General features: G+C 46.3%; 1 protein-coding gene across 8 annotated transcripts in view; it reads left to right on the forward strand.

Moving 5' to 3' along the window:
* Positions 1 to 3,065: 3,065 nt before the first annotated feature.
* The window catches only part of AUTS2 (activator of transcription and developmental regulator AUTS2), a 712,323-nt gene continuing 691,103 nt past the window's right edge, over positions 3,066 to 24,285 (forward strand). For 6 of the 8 annotated variants that reach the window (XM_081172863.1, XM_081172870.1, XM_081172868.1 and 3 more), the window contains exon 1: positions 3,066 to 3,490. In XM_081172863.1, coding sequence (XP_081028989.1) covers positions 3,143 to 3,490 — 348 coding nt within the window. In that variant the 5' untranslated portion in view covers positions 3,066 to 3,142. The remainder of the gene's footprint in view (positions 3,491 to 24,285) is intronic. The other 2 variants (XM_081172865.1, XM_081172871.1) reach the window with 1 other exon arrangement.

A 24,285-nucleotide genomic window follows, 5' to 3' on the forward strand; every position in this document is an offset into this window, starting at 1 on the left:
CATCCTGGTTGCCATTGCCATGATAAGAGAACAAGGGAGGTGTTCATGGTGAGTTCCGGCACCTCTTTTTCTAGAAAAATAGCACTGGACAGGACCATATTGGCTCCCAGTACCTTTCCAAGCACAATTGAAAGTATTGGTGCTGACCTTTAAATGGATTTAGCATCTCCATCCCAATTGTTCAGCCCAGACACTGAGATCCAGCTCCAAGGGCCTTCTGGCAGTTCCCTCCTTGCGAGAAGTGAGGTCACAGGCAACCAGGCAGAGGGCCTACTCGGTAGTGGCACCCGCCCTGTGGAACACCCTCCTGCCAGATGTCAAGGAGATAAATAACTACACAACTTTTAGAAGACACCTGAAGGTAACCCTGTATAGGGAAGATTTAATGTCTGATGTTTTATGATGCTTTTAAATTTTAAATTTGTTGGAAGCCACCCAGAGTCGCCAAGGCAACCCACTCGATGGGTTTATTATTAATAGGATTATTATTGTTATGCTTTTGAATTATGGTGCTGGAGGAGACTCTTGAGAGTCCCATGGACTGCAAGAAGTTCAAACCTATCCATTCTTAAGGAAATCAGCCCTGAGTGCTCACTGGAAGGACAGATCATGAAGCTGAGGCTCCAATACTTTGGCCACATCATGAGAAGAGAAGACTCCCTGGAAAAGACCCTGATGTTGGGAAAGATTGAAGGCACAAGGAGAAGGGGACGGCAGAGGACGAGATGGTTGGACAGTGTTCTCGAAGCTACCAGCATGAATTTGAGCAAACTGCGGGAGGCAGTGGAAGACAGGAGTGCCTGGCGTGCTCTGGTCCATGGGGTCACGAAGAGTCAGACACGACTAAATGACTAAACAACAACAACTATTATTATTATTATTATTATTATTATTATTATTATTATTATTATTATTATTATTATTATTATTATTATTATTATAGTGGTACCTCGGGTTACAGACGCTTCACGTTACAGACTCCACTAACCCAGAAATAGTACCCCGGGTTAAGAACTTTGCTTCAGGATGAGAATAGAAATCGCACAGCAGCAGCGGGAGTCTCCATTATCTAAAGTGGTACTTAAAGTTAAGAACAGTTTCAGGTTAAGAACGGACAAATTAAGTTCTTAACCTGAGGTACCACTGTATTATTAAGAAATCTCAGGTACAACTTTGCTTGCTATCCAGTGGATGACATTGGATTTCTTTCTTTCATTCACTAGTGGATATTCCCCCCCCCCCCCAATTCACTTCACTGGCTGAATTGCTGCATTTTTCATATAGTGGCTCAAGGCACATAAGTCCTTGCCCCCTCCCAGCTCTTGCAAGGCATCAAGCAGCCCTCTCTGCAGCAATCAACCTTCCTTACCAACGACCCCGCCCCCTTCTCTCCCTCCCCCGCCGCGTTAAAGGGCCAGAGGCTCCCGCGAGAATTCCCTTCCCCATTCATTCCTTCTGGGCTGGAATGGAGCAGAGCGCAGAGGCAGCGCGCAAACTCGGCGCGCATGCCTGCAACTTATTTCGCGCGGCTAGGGGAGCTTTCTTTCACCCTGCGCGGTGGGGATGGACGGGGGTGGGGTGGGGGAAGAGAGAGGAAAGTTAGTCATGTGACCGAGGGGGAGGGAGAGAAAGAGAGAGAGAGGCAGACACACACAGAAAGGTAGGGAAGATGTGAAAGGGGCTGGATCCCAGCTGCTGCTGCTGCCGCTGCCGGAGGCGTGCGGGGAGAGCCAAACCGAGATTACATCTTCTCTTATCTTCAGCAGCAGCCCCCCAGGGAAGGATCCTGTATCTCTTGGCCCCTTCTCGTGCCGTTACGTTGTCGCCCCCTCCCCAGTCTGGAGGAGAGGCAGCTTCCCGGAGACCCAGCAGCCCCTTTCCTCCTGCCCCCCTCTCCCACCACCAGAGACATTTATTTGGGGTGGTGGTGGCTGTTTGGCGTGTACCCCCCTCCATCTCCTCCAGCAGCACCTCTCCCTTCTCCTCCTTTCGGCTGTGTGGCTCCTCCTGGGAGGAGAAAGGGAAGAGAGAGAGAGAGAAGGGGGGGGGGGAGAGAGAGAAAGAAGGAGCTTGTCAATTTCCTTTGTGTTTGGATTCTTGGATGCTCGGCGTGGATTCCGTGGCGCTGAACTCTTCCGCACCTCGGGCTGTGCGACTTTGAGGAAGCTGCTGGGGCTCCATCTCTGGGGGGTTGAGGGGTGGGGTTTTTTGGGGGGGCAGGCAGCCCTAACCTGGAGAAAGGAGGGCCCAAGGGTGCGGGGTGGAGGGGGAAACTTGAAGCAGGTGGGTGTCTCTGCGCTGGCAGGGCACCCACTCGACCTACTCCAGGTGCGTCGGTCTATTCCAGCTGGAGGGGTTTCTTCTCTCGCTCGCCCCACCGGATTGAACCACGACGAGGAGATTTTCCGGCGTGAAACAAGACAAGGCGGAGGGGACGGGGGAAAAACCACACACACACACACCACCAAATCGGAAGCAACTTCTCCCTGTTTAATCCAAAGCATCTAACGGGGCGGGGAAAGAGTTCCATTTACTTATACGTGTGTGAATATATCCATATATATTTACGTGGTCGCTGCCTTCAATTCTGCAAGCATGAAAAGAAGAAAGGAGCCAACCTCTCGGGTGGAGGAATAGTTTGTCTCTCCCCCCTCCCCCCTCTCAATGGATTAAAAAAAATATCAAAAAGGGGGGTGCGGAATCAAGAGACAACCCCGCCACACACACCCCTCCTCACGCTTGCCTGTCTCTGCCTTTGGATCAAGGCATTCTGTTCCTCTAATTTATTTTCCGCTGCCGAGGTTGGAAGGAATTACACATATCTCTTTTCCCAAGGAAGACCAGTGACCAGCCATTACTTTCCTGGGTTTGCTCGGAGGAATCTCTCGACATCTCTCTCGCCCGCCCCCCCCCGGGTGCTGACATTCCTTGGGAGTCTCCCTTTCTTGCCCCCCTCCGTCTCCTTCTTCCTCCCCCCCTTCCCTCGCTCCCTCCCTCCCTGTATTCCACCGGGGGGTGGGGGGAGACGAAGTTGGAGGGGGTGGGTAGGTGGGGGGAAGAGCAGGAGGGAGGGAGGGCGAAGGCAGTGTGGAGTTGTCCGGGGGTGGGGGGGCCCTGTTGTTGCGACGAGAGCGAGCGAGCCATGGACGGCCCCACACTCTGCAACGGCTTTCGCAAGAAGCGGCGCTCCCGCTCGCAGCGCGACCGGGCGAGGCGCTCCAAACGCGGATTATTACAAGGTGCTGCTGCTGCTACTGCTCCCGGCGGGGCGGCTCTGGTGGTGGTGGCAGCGGAGCCCAGGCGGACGCCCCCCGCCCCGTCCGTCCTTTCTTCCTCGGGCTCCGAGCTCGACAACAATGGCAAGCCGCCGCTGCCGCCGACGTGCCGGCCCAAGCCCCCCAGGAGGAAGCGGAGGGAGTCTTCCTCGCCCGAGGAGGACATCATCGATGGCTTTGCCCTGGCCAGCTTCGTCACGCTGGAAGCCTTGGAGGTGAGGGCGCCCGGGCTCCCCGTCGGGGGTGGCGGCGGCGGGGCTATATTCTAGGGAAGCCCGGAAGGGGAGGGGGCGGCCGGGCTTGCCCTCTCGCTCATTGTTTGCTGACTGTGGGTGGGTGGGGGTAATTGCAGCAGAGAGGGGTGTGTGCGTCGAGGAAGGAGGGTGTGCACTTTGGAGGGGGGGGGTCCTCTTTCCTCTCCTCTGGTCCCTACTGCTGGGATAACAATGCAGACCAGGAATCCCCATCTCTCCCTTTGCTCCCGCCCCGAATCCCTTGGCTACTCCAAATATTTATAGGTCGAGGTGGCTTCTTCCCCTGCCTTGCTGTGCGCTGAGTATATTTATTTTTGTTTGGGCTGCAGTTTGATGGATGTGCTGCTTTGAGGAGCGAGTTGGCTGGGTGTCTCTCCCCCCCCCCTTCCCCTCGCTCTCTCCAGCTGTTGGGGAGTGGTGGTGGTGCTTTATGTGTTCGGAGGTGGGGAGGGAATCGGGGTGTATTCATTGCGAGCGAGAGGGGGGTGGGAAGAGGAGGGGCTTGGAGGAACTTGGAGGTGGCGGGGGGGGGGGTGGCAGAAGGAGAGACGGGCAACGGCATTGGACTTGCATCTCATTTATGCTCCAGAAGGGTTGGTTTATTTATTTGCTGGCCCTTTAAAGCATGGATGGAATGAAAAAGGGGTGTGTGTCTGAATAGATGTGCAAAAGAACATCCCCTGGCTGTCATCTGAAGGGCTGCTTGCAAGTGGAACCCGGTTGTCAATGCCGCCTTAATCCCCTTCCTCCCCTTCTTTCTCGTTGCAAAAAAAAAAAAAGTGCTTTTGTGTATCTGGTGTGGACAAGTGGGGACTTCTCTTTATTCCACGCAACACTCGCCGGGTGCTGCTTTCTTCCCCCTCCCTCCCCCAATGCACTTTTCTGCTTCAATGTTTCATTTCTCCTGGGGAGAACGGGGGTATGTGTGTGACATCAAGAAAGGGCAAGTTAAAAGATGATGGGCAGGGTGAGATCTTACCTTGACATGATTTCTTGGGGAGAGGAAATCAGACTGGTATCGCTGAAAGACAATGCCAGTACTATGCACATTGTCACAAACGTGGTGTGCAAGAGAAACAGGAGTTGTGGAAGAAGCATGTGGCTCCCCCCTCTCCAAATCTGACAGTTGAGGGTTAACATAATACCATTATTTCCCAGCTTCCTTCCATCTCTTCCCCCCTCCTCCTTGACCCCCATATCTTAGGGCCAATTTCTTGGTTTTGTCGATTTCATTCACTCCCTTTCCCCAAATCAGTTTCTCACAACTTTTTGGTCTTGGGTTTCCTGTTCTTTTTCATTGTGTTTACATTGCATGCCATTCAATGTTAGACCTTTCAAGCTTAGGTGTCTTTCTTGAGTGAGTATGTGTTAATCCAACATGTCCTTGCCTTTTGGTATATCAAGATACCTACGTGTTTTATTTCTCTTGAGTTAAAGGCTGATTTGGACAATGTTTGCTGGCCCTTTAATTTGCAGAGAGAGAGAGAAAGAGAGAGAGAGAGTGAGAGCGAGAGAGAGTGCAAGCACACTATTCTGTTCCCACCCCCCTTTAGAATATGTGACAAAAATGCCTCCAGTTCTGATGTTCTTGTGAATTCAAAACAGCTGTTATGGTGTCCCTGGTTGTATAGAAACATTTGTGTACCAGTGATTTCCACTTACAATACCCACCTGGTGGTAAACTGCCTTGCAGTCCATTCCTTCAGTCTCTCTCTCACCCCCACATCCCCACCAGTCAAAAATCCCTTCCTTCCTTGATTTGAAAACTAGAGGAATTCAAGGTTTGGGGTTTCTTCCTCAAAAGCTACTGACATGCATATGAACTGCCGAGTAGGCCAAGCCCACCATATAAACTCTCCGTACTTGCAAAGCATTTTCCTTTTCTGAATTTTCTGGCATTCATTAGATTAAAACACAAGCAAGGACAATAATCGCTGAAATGCATGAGGTATGGGATCAAGAAATATTGAGCTGCATGCTTTTATGGTGGGGATGGAGAGGAAGGCCTGGATATCTTTATGTGGTGGTTTGAGGTTTGGCAAGTGTATACATTCTTTCTAGGCACAGTGTTGCCAGTTGCTGTTGTTGTCTGAGTAGTTTTGGAGCTTTGCTTATATGTATCTTGGCTCTATGGCCCCACAGTTTGCACTCTGTATGCAGCCTGGGGGTCCGTATACCAGTATGAACATCTCCTCCTATATTTTCCTGCCTGTACAGTAAGATCTTTAGCTGAGGCCTTTCTCTTGAGTGTTGTCACTTACTGAAGTGTGTAACACTCGCATGGGCTTTTCTGTGGTGGCCCCTTGACTTTGGAATAGTCTCCCTGGAGAAGCTGGACTTGTATTTGACACAGTGCAATCTTCTTGGTGCCAGGTTAAGACTTCCTTGTTTGCCTAAGCATTTTGAAAGTGTTCTGTTCCTATTCAGGCTGCTTTTCTGTTGTCTTCTAGGGCTTTTAAGTTTTTGATGATGGTTGATGTCTTGCTTTTATTCACACACACACACACACACACACACACACACACACACACACACAATCCTTGGATCCATCTGGATGAAGGGCAGGTCAGAAGTTATTAAAATAAACACACTTGAAAGAAGTTTAGGCAGAGACCTGCCTCCACAGAAATCAATAAATATTCCATTGATTTTAGTGGACCTTATTCCTTTGAAAAGATGCTTAGGGTGACAGCCTCAGTTGTCTTATGGTGCCAAGACAAGCATACTCTCTCAAATGCTATTTTGAAAATAATTGTCGATGAGCAACAACCTTTCAGCAATGGGCTGACAATAGACAACATAGGTGTTGCAGAAAGAGGGAGTTTGGGTGCGTGAAACTTGTCACATCACAGTGGATCTGCAAAACTCACATTTGCTGGAGTCCCATGCTCTGTGTAACTAGATGCAGAAGAGCGGCTGTTAGGAAAGTGTGCCAGCGCAATTGGCAACAACTGTTACGTCTAAGGAATATATACATGGGGAGTGGGGAGCATTAACTGGTATGGTAAGTTGGCATGACACAATGGTTAGCATTTCAGAATTGGACCAGAGGGACCCGGGTTCAAATTCTGACTCTTGCATAGGAGACAGCTCCCTGGGGCCTTGGGTGCCCGAGCACCCAAAAAATTCCCCATGAAGGGGCTGGGCACCCACAAAGGCAGTGTCAGAGCCATGCATGCTGTATGGCACCCATGGTCCTGGGCACCCACGGACGCGGGGGCAAGTTGGCACTCCTGGACTCACTGTATGACACTAGGCCTTTCTCACAGGGTTGTTTGGAAGATAATATTGTTGGGGTGTGTGTGTGCAGAGAACCATGTACTGTACCTTGAGTTCCTTGAAAGACAGGCAAGATGGAAATATAGCAAAAGTATACATAATAAAATTATTATTATTATTTTTTATTCTGGCTGCAAAAATACAAAAAGGACATTGCCCCCAAATTATTAAACCTATGTTGTCTGGATGCTGTTTTTATTTATAATCTGGTTGTCATGCTCTTATTTATTTATTTGACTCACTCTTAACTTCCATATTTTATAATAAGATGTATTTTAATCACTCCTGATATCATTTATGTATTACAAACCTATTTGGATATATTTTGCATATTGTGGTATTTTACTCGTCTTCTTGTTGGTTCTGTTTTGTGTGACTGCACAATGAAGGATTTGTTTTAATAGCGCAGTTGGCTGGAGCGTGGTGCTGATAATGCCAAGGTTGCAGGTTCAATCCCTGTATGGGACAATTGCATGTTCCTGCATTGCAGGGAGTTGGTCTAGATTATCCTCCAGCTCCACAATTCTATGATTCTAAGTCCGCTTAAGTGAATACATTTTCAGAATCCAGGGGGTTCGTTGGGGCGCTTTCTGGGCTGCCCCAGTTCAGACTGCAAGTGTAAATGCTGCATCTCTGAATGCTTATTGCCATGACAAATAAATTGTATGCAAGTGAAAAGATTGTATGCCAGAAGTCTGGGTGAAGCCTTTTGCCCTGACATGCTAATTCTCTATAGACCATGAGCTTGTTTGTCATATGAGAATATTCAGTGCTTCCCCCCCCCTAAAAAAATGTTTAGGGGTACTCTCATTTTCCTACTCATATTGAAATACCACCTCTCAATGATGCCAAACTTAGATCCACGAAATGTTTAGGGGTATGCGTACCCCTGCATCCCCCCAGAAAAAGCACTAAAGGTAAAGGACCCCTGACAGTTAAGTCCAGTTGCGAATGACTCTGGGGTTGCGGCACTCATCTCGCTTTACAGGCCGAGGGAGCTGGCATTTGTCCGCTCCCCAGACAGTTTTTCTGGGTCATGTGGCCAGCATGACTAAGCCACTTCTGGTGCAATGGAACACCAAAACCAGAGCAGCACACGGAAACGCCGTTTACCTTCCCACCGGAGTGGTACCTATTGATCTACTTGCACTTTTGGTGTGCTTTTGAGCTGCTAGGTTGGCAGGAGCAGGGACTGAGCAACGGGAACTCACCCCATTGCAGGGATTTGAACTGCCAATCTCCCTCCTTACTATTCCCCAGATACCCACAGCCTGAAATGGGACACTCCAGGAAAAACTTTGCCTTTCAGTGTATAAAATTGGTGCAGTGTAGGAATGAGCAAATCTCCCCATTTCTCTTTCAGTTACAGGGAACCAGGCAGAGGGCCTTCTCAGTAGTCCCTGTGGAACACCCTCCCATCAGATGTCAAGCAACTAAACAACTTTCTGACTTTTATAAGACATCTGAAGGCAGCCCTGTATAGAGAGGTTTTTAATGTTTGATGTCTTACAGTGTTTTAGTTTGTTGGAAGCCGCCCAGAGCGGTTGGGGCAATCCAGTCAGATGAGTGGCATATAAATAAGTTGTTGTTGTTGTTAAGTGCACACAGCTGCTCTGTGTGGTTGGGCTGGCAGTTCGTTTTGTACTGCTACAGCACAGCACATATTTAGTCTTATTAAAATGATGACCCTGGATTCTGATATTTCTTGGATTTGCTATTAAGTGTTGGTGTCAATGTTGCACCGATGAGGCAGGTTGTGTTTCTGCAGAATAGAATATAGACTTCAGAGTTTGTCCCTGTTGTCTGTAAATGGGTTTCGAAATATTGCTTTCCTTAACACAAAGCTGCTCACAAGGAGAAGCTCAAATGATCCTCATAAAATTGGTTAAATCAAGTGAACACCCACAGTGGAACATTCACGACTGGAATAAATAAATATGCACCTGTGATTTGTGAATTATGGGGTAGGGCAGGCATAACTCCTGTGTGGTGCAGTGGCTCAGGGTTCTAAGCCCCTTCAAGGAGATTTCTCCCCGACCTTTTTGTGGATTCTACTTTTAAGAATGACAATCCTTGTCCTTTTGTCAATGGTGGATATATAAGTGTCTAAGTCTATCCAACTGCTCACTAAAAAAAGCAGCGCCATTAAATGCATTTAAACACATGCCCCATCTGCACTATATGTAGGGTTGCCATATGTCCAGAATTTCGCAGACATAACCGGCATTTGCAAGAAGCAGAAAGCGCTGAAATGTCTGGGAAAATCCGGACGTATGGCAGTCTGTGTTGAAAGTGCAGATTTGGGTGAATTTCATTACTCATAAATTCTCATAAATTCAGGTGTTGGGTCTTTTGGGGGGGGGGAGATTTTGCAGATTGTGTCTGGATTTTAACTTTTTGAAACATGGCAACCTTGCTGTACACTATCGTACCACGCTAGGTAATCATAGTCATGGCTACCCCAAAGAATCCTGGGAACTGTCATTTGTTAAGGGTGCTGAGAGTTTCTAGGAGACAGCTGTTCCCCACAGGGGGCAAGGCCAAGAGATGTGGTCTTCCTCCATCCTCAACACATTAGCACAGGCATAGGCAAACTCGGCCCTCCAGATGTTTTGAGACTACAACTCCCATCATCCCTGACCACTGGTCCTGTTAGCTAGGGGTGATGGGAGTTGTAGTCCCCAAACATCTGGAGGGCCGAGTTTGCCTATGCCTGTATTAGCATATCAGAGAGTATCTGAGTAAGGATTAGGTAGCTAAAGGTGTGTAGCACCTGTCAGTGGGGTATCAGAGACTTCCTTCCTTACAGACCCTCTTGAGGGCTAAGGTCAGTAGAGGTGGCCCTTCTAGTAACTCCCTTATCCTCAGAAGCTGAGGGGGTGGCAGCAAGAGGGCAATTTCTGTGGCAGCCCCATAGCTGTTGAATTACTTCCCCACGGAGGTATGCCTGGCACTTTCTGTATGTAGTTTTCATCATATTCTGAAGACACACATCTTTATCCTGGCAACTAACTCCTCTCTCTCTCTCTCTCTCTCTCTCTCTCCCTCTCTCTCTTACGGACCCACCCTAGTCTCTTCATTGCAATTAGTTGTTGCTGTTCTTAATAGAATCATAGAACTGTAGAGTTGGAAGGGATGGCAAGAATCCTCATCAGCCTTCGATGCAGAAATCTCAACTAAAGCATCCACGACAGATGGCCATCTCACTTCTGCTTAAAACCCCCAGGGAGGGAGAGCCCACAACCTCTTGTGGGCATCAGTTGCATTGTCAAACACCTCTTATAGCCAGAAAGTTCTTATTGATGTTCAGTAGGAATCTCCTTTCTTGTAACTTGAAGCCATTGGTTCAAGTCCTACCCTCCAGAGCAGGAGAAAACAGGTTTGCGCATAATATTGTGCATCAAATGGCTGTAACCCACCCTGGGACCTTGTAGTGAAGGGTGGATAAGAAATCAAACCACTCTTGTTATAATTATTAATACGTGTGTATAAGTTTCGAGTTTGTCTGGCCCTCCAGGATATAGGGTTCATCAGTTTTGGGTTGCCGAACTTGAACTATTATGCCCGTTGGCTAAATGACCTCCAGAGAAAGTGCAACGGAATCTCCAGGCGCAGGGAACAAATGTTCAGCAAGACATTATCTTGCTTGCTCTCCAAATCTGCATCATATCATTCCATCCACTGAGTGAGCATAATTGTAAGCAGTTGCTCAATTACGTTTCATGCGATCCAGCCAGATGTTGCTTGCAGTTGTTTTGCGTTCTGAACAGAGGAGGAAAAAGAGTGATGCAAGGATGTTGCAGAATAAGAAACCTCGTTCCTTTTTGAGATATCTTAAGCATTGTGCTGATGGACAGATGTATAGGTCATTATGTGTTTACTACAGCTGGCCTACTTTGGTGTTAAAAGAACTTGCTGTATAATGCGCGCCATTGTTTGTTCTAACATTGTTAGGACATTATTTGTTCTGAGTGTAAATGGAATTTACATTTTTGGGATAGTTTTTATGTTGAGGTTTATTTTGGAAGCTGCATAGCACCCTGAAGGTCAGCAACATTTTCTTTGGTCACTAACATGTAGTTTTGAACCTACAGTTCTTCATAATGCACTTACCCCCCAAACCAGAAAGCTGTTTGATTCAATTTTATTTCAGTGGGTCACTCCAATGTTCCTAATTCCCAGTGGATTCTGGGTTAAACTGCTTCCTTAAAAGACACACACATTTATTTACGTGTGCAGAGGAGGTCGACCAAGATGACCAAGGATCTGGAAACAGAGCCTTATGAGGAATGGTTGAGGGAGTTGGGTATGTTTAGCCTGGGAAAGAGGGGACTGAGAGGAGATAGGATAGCCACCTTCAAATACATGGAAGGTGGAGCTAGATTGCTTTCTCCTGGTCTGAAGTGTAGAACATGAACCAAAGGAGATTCTGACTAAACATCAGGAAGAACCTTCTGATAGCAAGAACTGTTTGACAGTGGAACAGCCTCCCTGGGGAGGTTGTGGCCTCTCCCTCCCTGGATGTTTTTAAGCAGAGGTTGGACGGCCATCTATCATGGATGCTTTAGCTGAGACTCCTGCATTGCAGGAGGTTGGGCTTGAGTTGTCTTGGGGGCACCTTCTATGATTCTTTTTTTAATATATATACATTTTTATTGGGTATTTTTAAACATATCATTTCCAACAATCATTTAACATAACTTCTTATCTCATACAATATTTTAGACTTCCATCAACAACTTCTGAAGATTTTCAATTCTCTATCGCTTGTTCTGCATTTCTTAATTTCTCTATTACAGTGGTATACCACGGGTTACATACGCTTCAGGTTACAGCCACTTCAGGTTACAGACTCTGCTAACCCAGAAATATTACCTCAGGTTAAGAACTTGGTTTCAGGATAAGAACTGAAATCGTGCTCCGGTGGCGCGGCAGCAGCAGGAGGCCCCATTAGCTAAAGTGGTGCTTCAGGTTAAGAACAGTTTCAGGTTAAGAACAGACCTCCAGAATGAATTAAATACTTAACCCGAGGTACCACTGTACTTTTAATTGTCCTTAACTAATAATTCTCATCATAGTCTTTCTTGCAATGTTTCAAATAGTCCTCCTTACAGAACTTCTTGCAATCCTACTAGCGTAATCTGTTTATTACAGTTGCTTTTCAAATAGTTCAAATACTTACTCCAGTCTTCTAAGAATCTCTGATCCCGTCTATGATTCTAAGTGGAGACAACTCAAACAGTGACCGAGAGGAAGGTCCTGCTTCAGAAGGCTGCTGGATGTCCCAGAATGGGAAGGGAGAGAGCCAGATGAGCCAATTCTCACCTTGCTTTCTGAGAGTGAGGCTCTCACAGCTGGTTGGTTCAGAGGGTTGGATTGAAGTCTTCTTGCCAAGGATTCTCTGCGGTCAGTGCAGGTGCGAAGGGTGCTAGCCCCCTGTAGGAGTGCATGCCTGCAAGATCCATCTTCTCGCTTGGGATGGGAACTGCACAAATTACAGATCCCACCCTGTTCCTTCAAAACAGCGGTTCTCAATGTGTGGGTCCCCAGATGTTGTTGGATTACAACTCCCATCATCCCTGAGCTCTGGCCTTGCTAGCTAGGGGAGATGGGAGTTGTAGTTCAACTACATCTGGGGACCCACAGGTTGAGAAAGGCTGCTTTAAAAGAAGAATGGGAGGAGTGTGTCAAATGTTGGAGCCATGTCTTTGCTTACACCTAGCCATGTATCCTAGGCTTTATTAATGTACCTGTTGGGTCTTGTCAGCTGTACCCTGAGCTGATGCAGAGGTTGTGTGCAAGAGGTTGTGTTTAATCCAAGGGTGGGTGTCAAGGCATCCAATCCTTGGCATCTGGTCCCCACCCCTGTTGTAAGACACACTGAATCACAGCACCGTGCTTACAAGACAGTTCCCAGGAAGTAGCTTTCTTCCGGATTCCAGAGCTCTGCAGAGCTTACAGTACTAAAAGGGAATTGATTTAAATGTAACGCCAGAAATGTCACTTTCTTTCGCTTATCCGAAAGATGTCTATTCCTCTCCACAAGGCAGCTTATAGCAGCTCGCTAAAACAATGTATCATAATAACGCCATCCCGGTACGGAGAGAAAAATGAAACGGCGACAAAAAGCCGACAGCCCAGAAAGGACTTGAACCTTTCCTAGAAAGGACTTAAGAAAGGATTCAGAATGGTTTAAAACTTGAACCTTTGGAACTCACTCCCACTGGAAGCAGTGATGGTCGTCAACATGGATGGCTTTAAAAGAGGATTAAGACAAATTCATGGAGGAGAGGGCTATCGATGGCTGCTAGCCATGATAGCTATACTCTGTTTCCATGGTCCAAGGCAGTAATGCTTCTGAATATCAGTTGCTGGAAACTGCACTTATTTATTATTTGTACCCCGCCCATCTCATCATTTTTAATTTGTACACTGCCTTTCTATCTTACAATACTCAAGGCGGCTTACAAGCTGAAGAAACAAAAAATGTACATCTTATAACAATCTAATGCAATACAAAAATGTGATATTAAAACATAACTTTAAAATAGGCAACCTCCATCAAAAAAGTAACATTCAACAATCATTAGAATAGTATAAAATAATAATATCAACATATAAAAGTTAAACAGAAATCCACTCAACAGTTACAATAATATCTAAACTATAATCAATAAAACAACGGCAAGCCACAGTTCATAAAACAATACAATACACATTGAGAAGCAGAGGGTAGAGCAAGGCAGGTGGAAGGAGGCCTTGCCTGATGGAGTCTCTCCCCTCACAGTTCTTCCTCCAGGAAAAGCTCCCTTATGAGGAGTTTCGCCAGCCACTCTGGGCGGCTTCCACAAAGATTAAAAATACATTAAAATGTCACACATTAAAAACTTCCCTAAACAGGGCTGCCTTCAGATGTCTTCTAAATGTCAGGCAGTTGTTTATCTCTTTGATATCTGATGGGAGGGTGTTCTACAGGGCGGGTGCCACTACCGAGAAGGCCCTCTGCCTGGTTCCCTGTAGCTTTGCTTCTTGCAGTGAGGGAACCGCCAGAAGGCCCTCGGAGCTGGACCTCTGTGTCCAGGCAGAACGATGGGGGTGGAGATGCTCCTTCAGGTATTCTGGGCCGAGGTCGTTTAGGGCTCTATGTTCTTATGTTCTATAACCAAGATGCCATTTTAAAAGCCCAGCTAAAAGCTTGGGAAAGTAGGCTGGTTATGGTTTTGCTATCACTTACTGCATACAGCTGGTAACCAGATTCCTGCCAGCAGGACTGTCAGATAGCTCCAACAAAAACAGAAATGAGAGGGATGTTCAGGGCTGGCCTAAGACATTTTGCTGTCTGAGATGAACCAGAAAACCCCTCCCACCGCAATGGAACCTGACTAGGACACTGAATAGTCACCAGGCGATAACTACCTTCCCCTGTTATCTTGGACGTACCCTCATAAAAATATATTCCGCATTTGCTCAGTGTTGTCGAGTGCACATTGAGCATTGGGTTGGACTTCCAAAGTCTGTTCCCTGGGAAGAGGGGTGGATTGTAAAACCTTTCAGGGAGCTATAGTCCTGAGGGGAATGGAGGTGTCTGCCACCAGCTCTCAGCACCCTTAAGAAACTACAGTTCCCAGAATTCTTTGGGAGAAGCCATGACTGTTTAAAGTGGTATAATACTGCTTTAAATGTACTGAGCTGATGTACCGATACCTGAGGATTCAGTACTGCCAGGGCTGGCCCACTCATGAGACAACATGAGGTGACCACCTCAGGCAACAAGATCCAAAGGAGGGGCATCAGACCCTGATGTAGATCTTTATTACCCCCTTGTTCCTGAGGTGACCTTCACTCACCCCTTCTTCCCTGGCAGGGAGGGGGACGTGGCATTTTGTGGTTTGCCTCAGGTGCCAAAACGTCTTGGCCTGGCCCTCTGTATTGCATTGGGTGGCCTCTTTTAAATTTTTTATTTCTAGGTCTGATCATTTTGGTTTGGCGATGAGACCCCGCTGTATTCCGCTTGGGAGCTGACCTGAAAGGCGTGCAATTATCTCCAGCTAAATTAGTAGTTTGATCTTCATTTGAAGCGGAACAATACATTTGAGCCGGATGAAGCTTATTAAAAATAGCCCAAGTGGTTGAGTTCCTGCAGAAGTCTCCGATGTAATTAATAAAAATGGAGTTTGGAAGTTGGGAGGGTGGAAATATGAACTCTCCCTTCCTTTTTTGAGTTGCACTTCAGATAGATGTGGGAAATCCAGTGGCGTAGCGTGGGGGGTGCAGGGGGGCCCGGCCGCACCGGGCGCAACATCTGGGGGTTAGGGGGCGCAAATCCATGGGTTAGGGGGCGCAAATTACTTGCCTTGCCCCGGGTGCTGACAACCCACGCTACGCCACTGGGGAAATCTACCTCTTACTATCTACCTATCCATATATTCAAAGTTTCACAATTTTGCAGGAATTCTCCATTCCGTAATCCATGAACTTTGCTTGGGGTCCAACTTGCTAACTGCTACAAACCTTCGTGCCTTTTCTCCTACAAGAAATCCAGTTCAGTGTAGTAGTTGGGGCTTTGCATTGTACATTGATGCTGATCTGTGTTCATGATGCTACTATAAGTGATCCTACTTTCAATACTGTTTATTTACGTTGTTGCATTTATGCCCAAACCCTTTCCTCTGAGGAGCTCAAGCTGGCACGCATGGTATGGCCCCTCTCCTTTACTTTCCACAACAACCCTGTGAGGTAGGTTAGAATGAGTGGCTGTGAGCCCAAGGTCAGCCCAGGGAACCTTATGGATAAGTGGGGATTTGAACCCTGGTGTTTCCCAGGTCTCAGTCAAACACTTTATTAAAAGTTTCAACATAACAATTTATCAAACATACATCAACCTCGGATGAGAGGCAGGACTGTGATGTTGAAAGCGCTTTGGAATTCAGACTGTGGGAAGCCAAAACAAAAAATTATTACAATTTGGAAGACAATTGGACTATTTCATTTCATTTTTTTATTTTTATTGGATTTGATTTGATATATTAATTGGGTGTTCTTATTGGAAAATTAATAAACGCTTAAAAAAAAAGATACCGTACATCAACCTCATCCCCCCATTTCCCCCCTCCCCAAAAGACAACCCCCCCAGCCCCCCAGACTTCCCTCAGCTCCTCTCTCTGGTTTTTCAACACATGTTATTCTCTGCATGTTATAAGATTGTAAATATCCTTAGTATTTCTATCTATATCTTGCCAGTACAAGATCTGTGAATGTTTATTCAAAGCCTGCCAAGGAGTCCAATTCAGTTTGTTGTTTCTTTAAATACTTTGTAAAAGGTTCCCATTCTTCTTTAAAGTCAAACACTCTAACCACTACACCACACTGCCTCTGTTTGCCTGCAAAAATGTTGGGGGAAATGTACTGCTTTATTTCTGATCAGTGCATGCCCCAATGCTTCTGGTTAAGACTGCGCCCTTTTTCCACACCAGTAGTGTGGTGGGTTGTTGTTTCAAACTGCTTTTAATAATAATAGAATCATATGATTGTAGGGTTGGAAGGGCACCAGGGGTCATCTAGTCTAGCCCACTGACATGCAGGAATCACATCTAGCTAAAGAATCCCGGACACGTGGCCACCCGACCTCTGTTTAAAAACCTCTATAGAAGGAGAGCCCACCATGTTATGAGGTAGTCTGTTCCACTGTCAAACATTTCTTACAATTCTGTTCCACTGTCAAACATTCTTACTGTCAGAAAGTTTTTCCTAAGATTTAGTTGGAATCTCCTGTCTTGTCATTTGAATCAATTGGTTCAGGTCCTACCCTCTGGAACGGCAGAAACAAGCTTGCTCCATCTCCCACCTGACAGCCCTTCAAATATTTGAAGAAGGCTATCGTATCACCTCTCAGTCTTCCCTTCTCCAGGCTGAACATATTGCACTATAAAAATTACAGCAAATGGATTTGGAGATAGCGGCTTAACCTGTTTTTATAAGAGCCACTTCTCACATTTCATCTTAATACTTTGTGAGGATAAAATGGGCTAAGAGATGGTGCTGTATTTGTCGGGGGTGCCCCTAAGTGTCATTCACAGTGCCTGGATGAGAGAGTCGGTGGCAATAACAGCCTGTAATGCCCAACCTGTGCAGACATTTGTTTACAAAGACATAGGTGACAACCTCAGGGCCTCCCAGTGAGGCGGTGGAGCTTCCTTCCGCTACTTCCATCACGACTGCATGAAGAAGTTTGGATGCTTTCATTTTGGTTTCGAAATAATAATAATAATAATAATAATAATAATAATAATAATAATAATAATAATTTATTACAGTAGTGCCTCGCAAGATGAAATTAATCCGTTCCGCGAGTCTCTTCGTCTTGCGGTTTTTCCGTCTTGCGAAGCACGGCTATTAGCGGCTTAACGGCTTAGCGGCTATTAACGGCTTAGCGGCTTTAAGAAAAAGGAAACAAACTCGCAAGAACTCGCAGGACGTTTCGTCTTGCGAAGCAAGCCCATAGGGAAATTCGTCTTGCGGAACGACTCAAAAAACGGAAAACTCTTTCGTCTTGCGCGTTTTTCGTCTTGCGAGGTACCACTGTATTTATACCCCGCCAATCTGGGTATATAAATCTGGGCATATAAATATTCTGGGCGGCTTCCAACAGAATATTAAAATATAATAATCTATTAAACATTAAAAGCTTCCCTAAACAGGACTGCCTTCAGATGTCTTCTAAAAGTCTGGTAGTTGTTGTTCTCTTTGACATCTGGTGGGAGGGTGTTCCACAGGGCTGGCGCCACTACCGAGAAGGCCCTCTGCCTGGTTCCTTGTAACTTGGCTTCTCTCAGCGAGGGAACTGCACTGGACCTCAGTGTCTGGGCATAACGATGGGGGTGGAGATGCTCCTTAAGGGATACTGGATTGAGGCTGTTTAGGGCTTTAAAGGACTGCACCAACACTTTGAATTGTGCTCGGAAACTGTGGCTTGCCATATTGCCCAAACCTAACACACATAGTTAATCTTAACTATGGTTTGTTTTGAAACAACATTGCTTCAAACCGTAGTTTAAAGAAGTGGAAAGGAGCCTGCTTCTGATCATGGTTTGAAGGAACTGACTTGCTTCAACCAGCCATTGTTAAGATGAGCCAAACTGCAGTGTTCAGATATGATGCTTAATTGTTGTTAATCTGAGATGGAAGAAGAAGCTCCTGATCTCCTAGCAGCCACGCAGGGAGTGGGGTGAAAAGGCCACTGTATTTCACCCTCCTAATTATAAACCAGGCTCCCTCAGTCTTGGATCCACAAATATTTTTGAACTACATCCTCCATCATCCCTGACCATAGGCCCTGCTTCTGGGGACTGATGGGATCTGGAATCCAAAACCTCTGGAGGGCACCAGGTTGAGGAAGCTTGCTTTATCATGGCATGTTGTGTCTTCCAAGTATTTTGTGAGCTTCTGTATCACTGATTCCCAAACCTCCCTGCTCCTGGTAAAAGGTAAAGGTAAAGGGACCCCTGACCATTAGGTCCAGTCGTGGCCGACTCTGGGGTTGCGGCGCTCATCTCGCTTTATTGGCCGAGGGAGCCGGCGTACAGCTTCCGGGTCATGTGGCCAGCATGACCAAGCCTCTTCTGACAAACCAGAGCAGCGCACGGAAACGCCGTTTACCTTCCCGCCGGAAGGTAACTTGCACTTTGACGTGCTTTCAAACTGCTAGGTTGGCAGGAGCAGGGACCGAGCAACAGGAACTCACCCCATTGTGGGGATTCAAACCACTGACCTTCTGATCAGCAAGTCCTAGGCTCTGTGGTTTAACCCACAGCCCCACCCGCGTCCCCCTGCTCCTGGACTGCTTGACAAATGCTTTTGAAGGTCTTGATGGGACCCCTCAATGGTTTCCTTTCCCGCCTATTGTTTCGCAGTTGCTGTGCACTGTGATAGATTCTAAAACGTTTCTTAAAAATTGTGCAGAATGCAAAGTTGTCTGCAGTAAAATACTGCTGCTAATTTCCTTTTTCGGTCTTTTCTTTTAAAATGCATTGTCTATCTTCAGGCTTCCTGCCTTTAGCTTCTTGGCAGCAGGCCACAGTGTGAGTGGCTTTAGAACATTATCGTCTTAGGGAAAACCTCATGTGCTTTAAAATGGATACGAGCAAAATCCATTCCATAAGTAGCAGGAAAATGACTAATGCAGGTTGGAGCTTTGTTTGCCCCTAATGCCATCATGGGCTGCAGCAGTGCCATGTCTCTAGGTGGGCCCTTGTTGTTCCCACTTACTTATAAAGTAATGCATTTATGAAGGACTTGCGGTTTATTCCTTCCTTCCTTTCTCTCTCTGCTGAGAAGCTTGATATTGCCTGTTGAGACCCCCATGTATTCAGGAGAAGGAGGCTTTCAATTGGCATAGGAACCTGGAGTTCACCACCAAGAGAGTTCCTGCTCTGTAGAACTTGCAGAAATGGGTGTATGGTGTGAAATAAAGATTATTTTTTGGGGGGGAAGATGCACACCCCACTGTTAAGAACTTGGGAACAGCCCTTAAGGATCAAACCAAGACTCTTCCCAGTATTGTGTTTCAGATAGGAGCCAGACAGATGTTCCTGGGAAGTCCACAAGCAGAATCTTAAGAGCTGGAAAACCTCTTGTAGAAGATCTGGTCTCTGCCTTCCCCTCTTGTTGAAGAAGACCATCAAGGCTCAAGTGAATGGCTGTATTGTCATAGAAGCTATTCATAGAATCATAGAGCTGGAAAGGAACCCTGAGGATCATCTAGTCCAACCCCCTCATTGCAGGAATGTGCAGCTGTCCCTTATGGGGATCGAACCTCCAACCTTGGCATTCTCAGCACCAGTTGTGTGATCCCTGAGCCAAGGAAATGCAACCTTTAGACGACATCTGAGGGCAGCCCTGTGTAGGAAAGTTTAATGTTTTATTATGTTTTTATATATGTTAGAAATTGCCTGGAGTGGTTCAGCAACCCAGCCAGATGGGTGGGGGTAATAGTAGTAGTAGTAGTAGTAGTAGTAGTAGTAGTAGTAGTAGTAGTATGACATCCCTATTTTCATTGGCTAAGTTTTGGAGACTTTTGAAACTGAGGAAATGAAGTTGGTGCAGGATCTCCATTGCTCTAACACAGGCACGCCCAACTCCCAAGAGACTGCGATCTACTCCCAGTATAACAAAAATGGCAGTGATCTACCCAAGCTTTTTTTGGGGAGGAATGACCAGAGTTGTTGAAAAAAAGACGCGGTGGAGGGAGCAAGGGGGGGCAGAGACATTCCCATGATCGATCAGGATCCCACAATTGACCTGGATCACCTGGGGATCCTCCCGTCGATTGCGGTCGACCACTTTGACATCTTTGCTCTAACAGACAGGTCTATAACCAGGTGGAAAGAGTGTCAGGAAAACCAAATTCATCCGGACATTAGGAGAAACTCCATAACTATAAGAGCTGTTCAACAGTGGAAACGGCTGCCTCAGGAGTTGATGTCCCCCCCCCCCCCAATGCAGAGGCTTTAGTGGATGCTGTCATTGCAACTTCCACTGCTAATCCTTCCCTGAGTGGATTGGTGGACTAGACTGCATTGACCCCCAAATCAGTGGCGTAGTGTAGGTTGTCAGCACCCGGGGCAAGGCAAGTAATTTGCACCCCCTAACCTGTGGATTTGCGCTCCCTAACCCCCAGATGTTGCGCCCGGTGCGGCCGGCCCCCCCTGCACCCCCACACTATGCCACTGCCCCAAATGTACCTTCCAATACCGTCACTCCTCTTGGCATGCCAGGAGAGCAAAGAGAACAGGATTTATTTATTTATTTTTTAATTAAATTTTTGTTGGAAATTTTATTTATAACATAACATACACCCCACCCCCCCAGTACAGAAATCCACCCTCAATAAACGTGAACATAACATACAACGAGCATAACATACAACAATACAAACAACCAAATAAAAGACTTCCTTTATCCTGTACCTGGCCTTCTTATTTACTTCTTATAAGCTGTTTCCTTTATGAATAATTATTAAGATTTTTTTTTCTAATTATAACTTAAATATCCACAAAGTCTCCTGCAGACATTCATCGAAACAAGTCCAGGTACGTATTTTAGGGCACTGTTTTGTGAAGTATTCTCTGCATTTCCCCCATGCTTTTTGAAACTCTTGTCTAGTTTGGTCTCTAATTGCCTCTGTTAATCTAGCCAGATTTATTTGTTTCAAAAACCTAAAAATTAAATGTTGCGTACTGCACTTCTGTAGCTTCTGAATTCTGACTCGGACAATCTGGCATCCATGCAGGCATTCGGGGGGGGGGGGAAGGATTAGTCATGGAATGTTGACATTCCAATTGGCGCTACTGTTATACGAAGGCATGTTGCGTGTTGGCTTGGCTAGGTGGAAAACCTCGTGCGGGGGCTTGGGCAGGAAAGCCTGAAAGGACTGGGGGGCCTGGGAGGCGAAGGAGATCCACATTTTCCCGCTGGTTCCAAATCTCCTGCCAACGCCGTTGGTTGTGCGCTGCCAGTAATGAAGAGATTTCATAAGACAGTAACAGTATGCCGAGAAGGATGTAATTAAAACAGAAGCAAATTGGCACTTCTAGATTAAAGACAAGCCGCAAATGAAAACACCTGTATGTTCTCCTTTATGTATTGGCTGTCTAGGGCAGGCTGCCAGATATGCAAATAAAAAAAGACATTGACAAATTTCCTTGCATGTGTGGTTTTGGGAAACCGAACTCTGTTATTAACCTGGCATTTGTCTGGGCTTTTTGACAACAATAGAGCTCTTATTGTATGCTGTGCCTTTGCCAGATCAGGACTAGAAGTGTGCAACTAATATTTGGGAGGAGTCGGAAGCTAGGATGCTTTAAATCTTTGCAGAGCAATAGCTTCGCACATTGGCTGTGATCATCGCTTGATAGCTCGCTGTACCTCGCTCTGTGATGTTTTGTAGGAAGAGACATGCATTGATGGCCTTTATAGTAAAATCATATGCTTTGTTTGGTGACAGCTGTTTGACATACAGAAATTGCCCGTTGATGATGCATCACTGGACATGCCGTGTGTGAACTCCTGGCTAATTAGTTTCCACTATTTGACATACATTTGCATGACCCACGGGTTAATTAGAGACTGAAACAAAGAGCATTCGGGAAATTATGTTGTTGTTGCTAGCATTTGTTAGTTGCTTTTCTCACATAGTTGACCCTAAGTGAATTGCATTGAAAACAATTAAGGGCAACCTAAAAACACACACACGATTAACAGACCCCAGCTTACTAAAAGAGGCCACGGTGCCACCCTTCAAATTACCGGCAAGTGGCTAAAGTGTGGGTAAAGAGAATATAGTGGTACCTTGGGTTACAGATGCTTCAGGTTACAGACGCGTCAGGTTACAGACTCCATTATCCCAGAAATAGTACCTCGGGTTAAGAACATTGCTTCAGGATGAGAACAGAAATCACGCAGTGGCAGCGGGAGGCCCCATTAGCTAAAGTGGTGCTTCAGGTTAAGAATAGTTTCAGGTTAAGAACGGACCTCCAGAACGAATTAAATTCTTAACCCGAGGTACCACTGTAATCTTTGCCTGGTGCCTAAAGCTAAATATAAATGGTTCCAGGCATTGCCTCCTCGGGGAGAGCGTTTCACAGAAAAATATTGTTCTCGTGTTGCTAGCCTGCAAACCTGCCTTGAAGAGGGCCTGTGAAAAGGCTGTCAGTTGTTGACCACAGAGTCTGGGCCAGTTCATGTGCAGAGTGGCCTTATTGGCGTCCTGAGCCGTAAAAGGCTTTATAGGTCAAAACCAGCTCTTTGAGTTGTGGAAACAGAGGGAGCATTGCTTAATGATTTCTTTCTTTTCTGTCCTTTGCTTGGATTACCCTGAGCAGATGATGCCAATGGCCTTCATGGAAAGATTTATTTTTCTTATGAAAGAGCTCTGAAAGGTGTTTTTTTTTTTCATATGTAGGTATTAGGATCTACTACTCCCTTCCCATCGAAGAGCCTTTATGCTCACGAGATTAAATGCCTTCCCTTCTGCAGTGACCACATGCAGATTCTCACATACTCCATATCAGGCCCATTTGTGTACCTGCAACCAAGGTGTTGTTGTTGTTGTTTAGTTGTTTAGTCGTGTCTGACTCTTCGTGACCCCATGGACCAGAGGACGCCAGGCACTTCTGTCTTCCACTGTCTCCCGCAGTTTGGTCAAACTCACGCTGGTAACTTCGAGAACACTATCCAACCATCTCGTCCTCTGTCATCCCCTTCTCCTTGTGCCCTCCATCCATCCCAACATCAGGGCCTTTCCCAGGGAGTCTTCTCTTCTCATGGCCAAAGTATTGGAGCCTCAGCTTCAGGATCTGTCCTTCCAGTGAGCACTCAGGGCTGATTTCCTCCAGAATGGAGAGGTTTGATCTTCTTGCAGTCCATGGGACTCTCAAGAGTCTCCTCCAGCACCATAATTCAAAAGCATCAATTCTTCGGCAATCAGCCTTCTTGATGGTCCAGCTGTCACTTCCCTACATCACTACTGGGAAAACCATAGCTTTTACTATACGCAACCAAGGTGTACCTGATTCAATTGATCACATTCTCTTAGATTGCTCTTTACACAGCAGACCTTGCCAACTGATGCTGAGCACAATGTTGGACCTCCGGTCTACAAATCTGAGAAGAAGCCAAATGAAGTTTCTCCTGGCAAATTGGGTCAAAGATATCGCTGCCTTAGTAGCTTCCTTTTTAGCCACAATTTTATCAGAAATGAACCAACCTTTTTGGGAATAGACAAGGCGAAGCAGAATATCTAAGTGTACACGATCACAGTGTGACCTTACTACCCTCAAAAGCGTCACCCTTGCCCTTTTAAATTATCCCAGTGAGTTGAAATGTTTTATACTGTGATTCCAATAAAGGTACTTGACTCAACTTCTTTCTTTGTCCTGCCTTTTGGCTAAGAAACTTTATCCCCCCCCTTTTTTTTTGCTTCTGTGACATGGGCGAGTTACAGTCTCCCTAAACTAATCTTATGTTCCCTGGGTGAGCTGCAGACAATGTTTGTACATCCCTCCTATTTTCCAGGGACAGCCCCGGAATTACAAAAGCCACCCCAGCTTCTGATTTGATCCCAGAACGTCCCTATTTCCTCTGCCAGCACCGCTGCTGCCAAGCTAGGGAAAGAGAGTGAGGTGGCGCTTGTCCTGAGTAATGGCGATGGCAGTGGCGGCTGCGAGGGAACGCCCTGCTTCCCTTCCATGGCCTCTCCAAGGCTGCCATTGCTGGCTGAGGTGATCAGACAGGGTCCTATTGATCTCTGTGCCACCACTGTAATTGCTTTCTTCGCTGCCACCAACCCGTTTCTCACGGGTACACATAGAGTCCAGACAGTTGCTAACATTAACAAATAATCAAGTTTATTTTTATAAGCGTGAATACGTTTAAGGTTTCAGTTAATTTTTCTTGGCAGTTTCTTAATCTTAGTTTCTTTA

The sequence above is a fragment of the Podarcis bocagei genome (assembly GCF_964188305.1).
Source record: "Podarcis bocagei genome assembly, chromosome: 15".
NCBI classification, from domain to species: Eukaryota; Metazoa; Chordata; class Lepidosauria; order Squamata; family Lacertidae; genus Podarcis; species Podarcis bocagei.